General features: G+C 40.6%; 1 protein-coding gene across 1 annotated transcript in view; it reads left to right on the top strand.

Annotated features, from left to right (window-relative positions):
* The window catches only part of LOC129725042 (cAMP-dependent protein kinase type II regulatory subunit), a 105083-nt gene extending 102293 nt beyond the window's left edge, over positions 1–2790 (top strand). The window contains exon 10 of the mRNA XM_055680433.1: positions 1934–2790. Coding sequence (XP_055536408.1) covers positions 1934–2064 — 131 coding nt within the window. The 3' untranslated portion in view covers positions 2065–2790. The remainder of the gene's footprint in view (positions 1–1933) is intronic.
* The last annotated feature ends 9957 nt before the right edge of the window (positions 2791–12747 follow it).

Here is a 12747-nt window from a genome sequence, read left to right as displayed (position 1 = left end):
GGTAAACTTTTTCACACACAAGCACGGATATAAATAAAAAAGCGTATCATTCACTTCAATAGTGATACTGCCATTAATATGAAGTGCGGAGTACAGAAAACACCTGGGCAATATAACAATAGATCAAAATGTCTCTGGTCGCAGTGATGCTTCTGGGACGCATCGCTCTCGCATCAATAGAATAGTAATATATATACTCTCATCGCTCATATAATCGCATCACTTATCAAGGTGAATCCTAATCCAACGTACGTACCCTTTCTTACTAATAGCGATGTTTTTTATTCCACTGGATCAATGCTAACATACGAAGGAATAAATAAATGATATTGCCATTTACGACGCAAATAAGAAAGAGAAGCCAGATAGTTATGAACTTAAACGCATGCGGTGGCGTGCTAAAACTGACAAACTTTACGGTGCGCCTCGGAGGTGCTGTCAGGTCGATACTAGTAAGGGGGTTTCGAGTTTAGCCAGCAGTTAGGTTGGCTCCAGGTCTAGGTGGGTAATGGGAACAAAGAAATTTGCTATAACAAAAAAAACTCCTTCCTGTGATCTTTGTGGAGATGCAGAGTTTAACACGGTCTCCAAACAGCAAAGGTCACGCTAGCATATCCTTTCCCTCTTTCCACCTAATCGCCAGGACGTGGCCGTCGCCGTTAACTGGTCCTTTAAGAATGGAGTCACTAAAACTTACAATGAAAATGGTCGGTCACTCCTAGCTCTCCCATTCAGTTGATTCACTGTGTAGTTTCGCTGATTCAGATCAATCACGGCATGCACGTCTCAAGTTGTCAGATATTTTTTTTTTAATATCTTAGTAGCAGAAAAATATTTCATAGTATTTAAAATAAATAGTTATGCATGCGATACATCATTAATTTTTCCTACTGCAACTTATTTGTATACCTATCTACTTTTTGGCCATATTTTTTTACGGGAACTGGTGGCGTTGTATTCGGCTTGGAAAAGCGATATAAGGACACAATTCATAATTATTTATATCCAAAAAAATTAAAAGTAAATAGAGTGTAATACGTTACGTATGTAGATAAATTAACAAACAGAACACTGTTAAAAAATGTAAAAAATATTTTTTTTAAATTTACGATACTAATAATTTATGACAACTGAAAGCATAGGGTCATTTGTAATGGGACTCCAGAAATCTGACTCCAATTGAATTGAAAACATGTTTATCATTCGCTTCGTATTGAATAAATAGTTGAAATGACGAAAGTATGAATTTCCATTACCTACCTATGTTTTTACCGATGTTTTTAATTAATACAGCTTTCAAGCCAAATATATTCTCGTAGCTTTTTAAAAAGTTTCATAGCTATTAAAAGTTACTTGTGAGAATTCGGTTCTTGTACGGACAACAAGAAATAGTAAATTACAAATAGCACTTTAGACATCAAAAAATGAACAAAAACAGAAGGTGTGACTTAGAAAAAAAATCTCATCCAGAAAAAAGAAATTCTCATCCACGCGTGATTGGAATGGACACAATAGTAGAGGGTGATCGACATTATTCTTAGGAGAGATTACATCATGCCGGAGGCATCGGAGATTGCGGGTTCGCGTCCCGTCTGGATGAGGAAAATTTTTCTATGTCTAAGTCACACTTTCTGTCCTGGTTCATTTTTCACATCTTCGTAAAATTACATAAATTTCCTACTTTACTAAACTTAAAATGTTAGTCAGCATAAAACGGCAATTGTTTAATGTACAATTAACTGGTAAATCCACGACAAAGTTTCTGCATGTTTTTCGTTGCGGTACTAACCACAACCGTTAAGAAAACTATGAGGTAAGCAAACACATTTTATTTATATTATTAATGTAAACCATTTAAACCTCTCTGAAACAACGAATATTGTTGTTACAACAAGTCGTATAGCTGAGTCATAACGTTTATTCTTTTTTACAGTTTTAGACGTGGACGCATTCGAACGACTGCTCGGCCCCTGCATGGACTTAATGAAGCGAAACATTGGCGATTACGAGTCTCAGTTGGTGAAAATATTCGGTAGTAAGAACAATATTTCCGACATCCGATAAACGCCAGTTGGTCGCACTATTCAGTCATAACCGCTTGTAGTTGAACAATAGTAAAAGCAGTAGATACTACCCACACTGTTCCTATCCAAAGCTTATTACATATGACGATTTGAAGCTAGTGTCGGTAGTACTCCATAGCAGTCATTGCGTTTTGCCGGATGTATTTTCTCCACCTTCTCTGTGGGTCAACCTGGGGGATTGACGTTTGAGTTTGAATTTTTACATCCAAACATCATCTAAGAGTAACAGCAGTGAAGCTCAAAGGCCGGTTTCCGAAGCGTTACCCACGAAGGTTAGGAGATTAGACAGTTTGGTGAAAGAAAAAAAACAAATAGCACAACTCTCGTATTTGGCCCGTACTGGAACTCGGAAGTGACATCTTAAACGTTAATACAATTGAACAACACGACGCAGCAGAATGCCATTATTGTTTTGCAAGTAATTTATAGTCCTATTAGGTTAGCGAAATTTCGGATAAATTAATGCAGATCGGTTGTAGTGAACAAGTAATTGTGGGAATAATATCTGAAGCAAACCGAGAGCTTAAAAGCGAGAATGACGTAACGAGATGAAAGTCACCACCGTCGCCACCAGCATCAGTTTTCGATTCAAATGATTATCTATAAAACAAATTTAAATTATTAGATATTAAAAACATCAAACAGATATAAAGCAGATTGCTTTCATTACGTTAGTTTTAACTGTTTTGAAAAAAAAAAAAACAAATACATGCAGAAATTGAAACAAAAATATGTGTTATTGCGGTAAAAACAAAACTGAGACATCAAAATATTGACAGCAAACAGCAGATGAGTGTATCTTGATGGTAGTTTAATTAATCAAAAAGAGAGTTAATGGAATTTTTGATCAAGTAATCGTAAATCAAGCAAATTGCAACAAAAGCAAAAACTTCTAGTGTAACTATGCAAACACAGCAAAAAAAAAATAAATTACATGCTGACAAAATGAAAACAAAGTAATAAGCAAGATTTTAAATTATTTCTGTTATTTATTTAAAAATAAAAAAAAAATCAATGGAAAATCACAAAAAATCTTATCTAGCTAAACCATGGTAGTTTTTAAGTGTACTTCACACAGTGTTTAACGTAATATAAAAACTAAATATCATTCTATGAAATATATGATATAAAAAAAATCATCAGCAGAGATTTAATTTAAGAAAAGTTATGCAGAAAGTATATTTAAAAAAAATAGATCAGCTATAAAAATATAATATAATTTATGGTAGAACCATAAGGAGAACACACACCGTGAGAAGACAACTGATAAATGATAAGACTTTGATGCCGCTTCAAACTATAGGGAAACCAATTTAGAACAAAAAAAAAAAACATAAGCACAACGCTAGGATCGTAAAAGTAATGTGTTAAAGCAAACCAATCATGCAGCGCTGTCGCATAAAAAGAAAGGCTGAAACGTATCCTTTCCAATCTTCAATGATGAAAAACCGAAACAATTGCGCATTGTGCCGGAAGCAAGTATAAATCATAAATAACATGTGTCATATCGAAATTAACTCAACACGGACTTATACCCTTAAGTAGAGCAATCACGCTCCCGCACGGAGACAAATCCGCAGATTCGTAAATCGAACGACGTACGAAAAAATGATGAACAAGAAGAAAATGACTAGTGTTCCTTAGAGAGAAAATGCATGGCAAGAATTGCAAAAAAATTAAGTTGAGCTTTGGCAGCTGTTTGACTCGTAACTAGTACCATCTTATAGTACTACAGAGAAGGTGCAGCAATTTTTGAAATACTCTGAAACAAACAGCAAGTTGTTACCAGGATAAAAATGGTTTCATATCAGTTAATGCATAATAGTATTAGCAATTGGCAGCCATTGAAACAGTTCGACATAGGTTTCCGCAAACTTAAAACCTATAGTTGATTTCAATAGATTTACTGTGAAGTTTAATCGCAAGATCTGCTCCAAAATTTCTAAAATGTTATTTCGTTTGTTAATTTGATAAGCTATATTCCCTGGTGTAGGACTTGCACAACACTACTATTTATTATCTTTTTCAGAGTTTTCTCTCAACAAGGCGCATCCATCCACAAACAATCAAATGTCCTTATTCGCTTTCTCTCTTAGCTATACTGATATAACAGAGAGTATAATTAAAGGTACTCAAATGACTGCAAGCGTAACTAGAAACAAATGAAAATAATTAAATGTGTACCAACAAACATAAAACAAGAACAACTTTCGAAAATATTTCACTGCAAGTTATAGACTTTTCGTACTTTTGGAAAGATATATAACATGAGCTTACACACGTGTGTTTTTACCCTTGTAAGACAATATATACAAAATTTAGCAAAAGGATTTACTACTATATCACTACTACTACTACTACCGCCACAACAACCCGCACATGATACGTGAAATTACGATTGTATCTTTCTAAGAAACAAGAAATCTTTACCAATGCAACAGCTTAGGTTTCTGAAACACTTCGCACCGAGTGTCATTTTCGGACAATAGCATAGAAGATTTTTTTTTAAACAGCTTCGAGCTTTCATGCTCAAGCCGATTCTGTCGTTACTGATTTTCAAATATACATCACAGCATTCTTCTCGATGAGAGCTATTGATTGGTTTTGATTGCACGTTACAAACAGAAACAGAACGCTGTACCGAAAACTGCAATAGAGAATTATATTTTTGTGTAGAAAATGCTGGACATTTTCGTTTTTTTATACAATTTCGCTCCTGACACAAACCTGCCAGAAGAAATCTCACCGTGCGAATATTAAAAACTTTATCGCTCAATTCTCACGCGAGCGAGGCAAGACGACGACAAAATAGAAGAAAAAGCAAATGCCCAGTATCACTACAGACGAACAGTGAATATGTTAACTGAGTAGCACTAGTTTGATTTAATTACTTTACTTTAACTAACACTGTTTATATTATTCTACCAATCTACGATCTGAATACTAACGATTCAGCGTTGTGGTTTCGATTTTTAGTTTCAGTAGCTAAGCCTGCCTACATTGCCACGAAAATATGTATATTTAACTTAAAAATGAATATTGTAATGCTAACGTCAAATATGAATACAAATAATACATGGTTTTCTATCCCGTTTGAAAAACCCAGCCGGTTCACGGCATTATAATGGTTGTTTTTCACTGTTTGAATTCTCTATACTTTAATTTGTCTCTTGAGATTTGATCTTGAAAATAATACATTGCTTAGTATAATTTCGATTTCACGCAAGTATCACTTATACCAGACACGTCAATAAATACCCACGTTTACAATCAGTTAAAACTTATTGTGAAATGATCGCAGAGAAATAACAAGCATACAGCTACACAAAACAATGATGATTAATTCAACTATATTACAATGGGACAAGCATAAAAAAAAAACAAAAAAAAAACAACAAAGAAAAGCGTTGGTACTGTCTCGTTATTGAAGGTGTCGTATAACGGTAGTGAACAAGAAGGATGAAATTAAATATAAAAAAAACCCTAAAGAGAAATTGTCTCCACTATAAAGCAATAGAAGAGGAAGAAATCACAACGACTTTATAAACACTCATCAAAACCAGTAGCGTAGCTAGGAGGGTGCGGTTGATGCGGTCCGCACCAGGCCCACCACTCTAGGGGGCCCCAAAATCTTGCGAACACCGAACCGGTCAACATACCCATCTGAACTCAACCTCACGCATTTGTGCTCGCCACTCTGCTCTCGTGATCCACAAGGACAGAGTAAACGGGATACCGATGTTTATTTTTATGATTCGACCGACGCCGAAGTTGAATGTTTTCCGACCGCAGAAAACATTCGATGCAACGTGGAAACACGCAACGAAGGAGCGATTTTTGCGATGCTGAAAACGCTGTCTATCTGTGTTGCTGTGCGGCTAACATGAAACGTGTCTAACGTTACTGTACTTACTTACTTTCCTGGTGAAACATCCCTCAGGATTTCACTTGCGTCACAATGTTACGCCAAAGTCCTCGGTCCATAGCAACTTGTCTCCAGTGTCCCACATTTCCAAGATCTTGCTCCACTTGATCTAACCACCTAGTTCGTTGTGCCCCTCTACGTCTTGTACCGGCCGGATTCGAGACGAACACAATTTTCGCGGGATTGTTGTCCGGTATTCTTACAACATGTCCCGCCCATTGTACCCTTCCAGCTTCCGCGTTTTTCTGGATACTGGGTTCGCCGTAGAGTTGCGCCAGCTCGTGGTTCATCCTCCATCTCCATACGCCATCCTCACATACTCCGCCGAAGATAGTCCTAAGCACACGTTGTTCGAAAACGTCCAGTGCTTGCAAGTCCTTCCGACAAGGTCTACGTCGTCAGCGAAGCAGATGAACTGCCTGGATTTATTGAAGATCGTGGCCCGCATGTTAAAGGCCGCACGTTTCATCACACTTTTAAGCGCAATGTTGAACAGGAGGCAGGAAAGACCGTCGCCTTGTCAAAGTCCCTTGCGTGTTTCAAACGGGTTTGATAACGCACCCGATATCTTCACACAGCACTGTATACCATCCATCGTGGCCTTGATCAGTCGAAAGTAAGCAGGGAAACCATTTTCGTCCATGATTTTCCATAGCTCTACACGGTCGATAGTATCGTAGGCGGCCTTGAAATCGATGAATAGGTGGTGCGTGGGGATTTGATATTCGCGACGCTTTTGAAGGATCTGCCGCAGCGTGAAGATTTGGTCCGTTGTCGATCGCCTACCCACAAAACCGGCTTGATAACTTCCCGCAAACCTCCCTACTAGCGGCGAGAGACGGTGAAAGACGATCTGGGAGAGCACTTTGTAGGCTGCGTTGAAAATCGTGATCGCTCGATAGTTCTCACATTCCAACTTGTCGCCCTTTTTGTATATTGGGTTATTGGGCATATTACTCCTTCCTTACACTCCTCCGGTAGCTGTTCTGTATCCCAGATCCTGAATATCAGCTGGTGCAGACAGGAAGTCAACCTATTCGAGCCCAGTTTGATAAGCTCCGATGCGATGCCATCTTTTCCAGCTGATTTGTTGTTCTTGAGCTGCTTGATGGCATCCTTAACATCACCTATTGTAGGGGTCGGAATGTCTCCCTCATCCGCTGTGCTGACGAAGTCGTTTCTCTTGCCGTCTTGGTCCTCTGCCTCTGCGCCATTCAGGTGTTCATTGTAGTCTTACTTTCACCTGTCGATCACCTCACGTTCATCCGTCAAGATTCCTCCAATCTCATCCCGACACATTTCGGCTTGCGGCACAAAACTGGCGCGGGATGCGTTCAGTTTCTTGTAGAACTTACGTATTTCTTGAGAACGATACAGCTGCTCCATTTCCTCAAACTCCATCTCTTCCAGGCGGGGCTTTCAGTTTATATCGCATCACGTTTTGACGGGTCCCGCGCTGCATTCTTCTCGTCTAGAATCGTCTGACACTCCTCGTCAAACCAGCCGTTGCGTCGATTCCTCTCGATGAACCCTATGACACTTTCCGCTGCGCTGTTAATGGCTGCTTTTACATTATTCCAGCACTCCTCTAGAGGGGCTTTTTTCTCTGTAAGCCTGAAGGGCACTGGGTACTGAAATGCCACTGTGACATTCTTACTGATTGTCTTTTGTGGCGGGCCCCGATTGCTGTGCACAGGTTACGGATTGTTCGTACTCATTGATGGAGTAGAACTGTTTTGTTGTAAACCTGTACCCCAATTAGGTACAACATAGTTGATGAAACTAATGACCTGCTTGGGATTGGAGCTCCATACTTGGTATGGAGTTAAAAGGTAACTTCCTAAGAAGTTGTACCTAGAGGAAGCAAGAGCTTCGCAAGAGCAAATCAAATGCTCTGAACTCTCTGGTTCAGATTTGCAGAATCGGCAGGTGTCGTTCAACACTACGCCGATTTTCTTTAAATGATAAAAAGCGGGACAGTGTCCGGTGAGGAGTCCCGTGATTATCCGTAGGTCACTACGATTTAGACTAAGTAGCTTTCTGGCGGTTCCAGGGTTCGGATAGATAAACTGTTTAGCTTGTCTACAACCCTGTGCCTGTTGCCATTGGGATACTATTTCTAGCCTTTCCCAAGCTAGTAGTTCGCTTTTGATAGCGGAAATGGACGTACCCAGAAACGGCTCGGGGCCAATAAACCGCTGAGCTGATCCCTTGTTAGGTAGTCAGCGTGTTCATTACCCTCGACTCCGCAGTGTCCGGGCACCCAAAACAGAAAAACTGAATTCTGAGGGGAAAGTTACCGTAAAGTTTCAATGCATTTCCAAACAAGTTTGGAAGCGCATTTGACGGACTTAAGTGCTAGTAGTGCTGCTTGACTGTCCGAGAATAAACCGATTTTCGCATGTCTGTAGTTGCGTTGCAGACATATTTTTGCGCAGATATATATGGCATATACCTCTGCTTGAAAAACGGTGGGCCATTTTCCCAGGGAAAACGTTTCCCTGATATCGGGTCCGTATATACCAGATCCCGTTAGGGATCCCATTTTCGAGCCGTCCGTATAAAAACTGACGATGCCAGGTGGAAGATTTGGCCCTCCATTGTTCCACATAGAGCGGTTTGTTTCAATCACTCTATATGGAATATCCATGTTGGTCCTAACGTCCATCCAGTCGGAGACTGTGGTTAATAGCGGAGTTAGTTTGAACTCCCTAAGTATGCGAAGGTGGCCGATTTAATCCCCTTCAAGTATGGTTTTCCTCCTTTGCAACCTTAGAGCGCCAAGCTCTGCTTCCTTTTTCACATGAAGATGTAGAGGTAGTAGGCAAAGTATAGCTCCCATGGCTGCAGTTGGAGTTGTTCGCATAGCGCTGGTAACCGAAAGACATGCAAGTCTTTGAACTTTTTTGAGTTTGGCTTGCGCAGTCACTTCGTTCACCTTAGGCCACCACACTAGGGCAGCATAGGTAATTCTTGGTCGGGCAATGGTCTTGTAAGACCAGAGTGCCAAGTCTGGTTTCAGTCCCCAGGTCGTACCGAACAGAGTTCTGCAGGCCCAGATCGCTGAGATCGCTTTCTTAGCGGCATGATCCAGTTGTGCAGACCAGTTCAGTTTCTTGTCCAGAATAATTCCGAGATATTTGACTTCATAGCTGAAGCCCAGTCTAACTCCATTCAGTATTGGAGGAGTGATGGAGATCGTCCTTCGTCTGCCGAATGGAATTAGGACTGTTTTTAAGGGGTTTATGTTTAGACCCTCCTGTAAACACCATGACATGGTGGTATTCAGAGCCGTTTGCATTCGGCTCGACAGAGTTGCGTCATCTTTACCTCTGACGATGAGGACGATGTCATCGGCGTATCCAATGACCTCGTAACCAAGCTGTGAAAGCTTGTTGAGAAGTGCGTCGACAACTAGTGACCATAACAAGGGCGAGAGAACTCCTCCTTGCGGGCATCCCCTGATCACTGACATTGTTACAGACGAATCTCCCAAGGTTGCTGTGATAACTCTGCTAGAGAGCATTGCGTGTATCCAGTTCCTTGAAGTTTGGTCGATTCCCTTATGAGAAAAAGCCGTATCAATTGATGCAAAGGACGTGTTATCGAAGGCCCCTTCAATATCAAGAAAGGCACATAGCGCCGTCTCCTGATAACTCAGGGACTTTTCAATCAACGTCACTAAGCTGTGAAGAGCAGTTTCTGTTGACTTGCCGCTTTGATAGGCATGTTGGTTCCTGTTCAGCGGGGAGTCTTTAAGAAACTCATCACGGATATATTTATCCATTATTTTCTCCATCAACTTGAGAAGCGATGAAGTCAGACTTATGGGTCTGAAAGTTTTAGGTAGGGTTTTGTCCTTTCTAGAGGGGCTTAGATGAGTTCACCCTCCTCCAGCAGTGCTGCCTCAAGACTTTGCACGTATTCAGTCTGGAAATTTTAGTCGTTCCAGGTCATGCCGTGGCGGGCGACGGCAGCGGATGTTGTTGACAATCGAAAGTCTTTGGCACATTTTGACCATCAGAAAATAGTGGTCGTTTGCGCCACGGTAGGTTCGGACGTCGATAATATCCGAGAAATGGCTTCCATCAATCAAAACGTGATCGACTTGTGATTCGGTCTGTACCGATATGGGAGGGTTTGCTGGGAGTTCCCATGTGGGCCATGTTCTTGGAGGCGGCGAAGGCAATTAGTCGAAGACCGTTTTCGTTCGTTAGCCGGTGAGCGCTGAACTTCCCGATAACCGGTCTAAATTCCTCCTCCTGGCCTTTCTAAGCGTTAAGATCTCCGATAACGATTTTGACATCATGTTTTGGGCAGCTATCGTATGCACCCTCCAGCTGCGCGTAAAAGGCGTCCTTATTGTCATCGTTACTTTCTAAGTGGGGGCTGTGCACGTTGATTATGCTCACGTTGAGGAAACGGCCTCTAATCCTCAACTTGCACATTCTGTTGTCGATAGGCCACCACCCAATCACGCGCTTCTGCATTTCACCCATCACAATGAAAGCTCTGCCCAGCTCGTGTGTGTTGCCGCAGCTCTGATAGATGGTATAACCATCTTTGTACGTATGTACCGATATTCCCTTCCAGCATACCTCCTGCAGCGCTACAATGTCGAACATGCGGACCCTCAATGAGTCGGAAAGAATGCGGGTTCTTCCCAGGTAGCCACTTAATCGGGAAAACGGGAAATGCGGGAAAAAGTCGGGAATTGAATTACATCGGGAAAAATGCGGGAAAAAGTCGGGAATTTTTTTACTTGATCGGGATTCTGTTACCAAGATTTTTTCAAAGTATTGTGTATGATGCAATTACAAATGATGGAGAAGTTGGAAGTGCAGGACTGCAAGTTGGTCCCTTGAAAGTCACATTTTTCTTCCTCAGTCAATTTTTTAACCAAAAAGTCATTAAACTTACTTTTTTTGACCTGCTGACCAGCTGATTACTCATATCAGTCCTGCTTTTCAAATGAAATAAATGTTGACCACAAATGTCTTAGAATAGCATAAAACTTAGAAATCTGTTGTTATCTAAAAAAAATGAATGGCCTCTGTGGGACTTCTCAAGATGGTAAAGCGAATTGAAACCGGGGTCGAAACCGGAGTTTGGGAATGGAAGTTACCTGTTTATCGAGAAAACGTTTTTAGTGAGAGAATCAATCATAAATTCTCATATGTACAATAGAAACTGTTTCATTTTCTAAGAGCAATGCAGAATAAGTTTCACTATACAATCTTACTAACATCACTAGTTACTAGTAGTTATTTGAATAAACAAATTGAGGGTAAAATAAGTGGCACACAGTTCTGATTCTCCACTTTTTCGAATAGATTTTTATTGCAGCTAGTCTTTTTGAAAATATATGTGGCGAACTCTAGCGAAACTAGCTACCATTTCCGCTTAGAAACTCAATGCTGGTGGAATTTTGGGTTAGGGACGAACTTGCTATGCGGAGCAGTTATTTTAAAAAACATTACAAACTTGCCCCAGAATAGAGCAAACATTAATTTGGAATTTTTTTGAAAAACTAATTTTTTTACATATTTCAAATTCGTATTTTTCTGTTGTCGTGACGCTTAGAAGCCATCTTGTTGCGCTTTCCAAATTCGCGTAGTTCGACTAATCGCTTCAAATTTCGAACACAGGATCAGGAGAAGATCATTCTACCTGGTGTGTATATCCTCTGTTAGCTCATTCCGTTTTCTTTTGCTTTTCTCTTGCTCCCGCCAGAAGATGTACACTCTCCACACTACTGTCCTTTCTTTAACGCTGCTTTCTCTCTCTCTCTCTCTCTCTCTCTCTCACACACACACATACACACACACATACCACTCTATCTCTCTTTCCTTTACTTTTGTAAGAGCTCTTGTTTTCCCGATGAGGACGTTCTTTAGGGGCACCTCGTTAAACGCTCGTGTTGAGTAGTACGGCCGCTCTCTTATAGCAAATTTCTTTATTCCACTGTGTGCGGGCAAAACTGCCGAGGAATAATAAAACGTCATTGCCATTTAAGACGCAAGTAAGAAAGAGATGCCAGGTTATTGTTTACGAACTTAGCACGTGCGGTGGTGGGTTAGTTTTAAAATAGTTTATTTGACACGGCACGATACAATTTATGTTTAACTGAGCCGATACATTTTTTTTAAATTCTAAATTAGCAGGGAAAAGAGGGAGGCACATTTTTTATATCTCGCGGCCGACTACGAGCTAGTGGGGATTTAAGGTGAGAGGAGGGAAGTTACAATTTTCATTTTAACTATATTGAGTTACAGGATTTCATGGCTAAGCAGTGATGTTCCATTGGAGCAGTTTTGGTCTGTGGTGTCTGCGTGAACATGAAGATGCCGAGTCTTCGTTTTAGTGTCTCCAGCATGGTGTATCATTTTCATTCAGTTTATGACGGGAGTTGTAATCTAATAAATAGATTAAAAAAAATCAAATTTTAATTCCAGCATTTTTTATGAACCCGTATAGCTGTGTCATGTACTGGAGATCACCGCTTCCCAGAATTTCTCTAACGGGTACGTTCGGTTGTTTTCCTCGGGCCCGAAGGGAATCTATAAGCTCGGACCTAACAACACAGTATTCGGTACACGACCAAACAACATGCTCGATGTCATGGTAGCCATCGCCACAAACGCAGTGATTACTGTCTACAAGCCCTATACGAAAGAGATGCGTGTTTAACGTGTAGTGATTGGACATAAGTCTGGAAATCACGCGAATGAAGTCCCG

The sequence above is a fragment of the Wyeomyia smithii genome, chromosome 2 (genome assembly GCF_029784165.1).
Source record: "Wyeomyia smithii strain HCP4-BCI-WySm-NY-G18 chromosome 2, ASM2978416v1, whole genome shotgun sequence".
Classification (NCBI taxonomy): Eukaryota; Metazoa; Arthropoda; class Insecta; order Diptera; family Culicidae; genus Wyeomyia; species Wyeomyia smithii.
The sequence above is the reverse complement of the archived record's forward strand: the minus strand, read 5'-3'. Positions and strand labels throughout refer to the sequence as shown.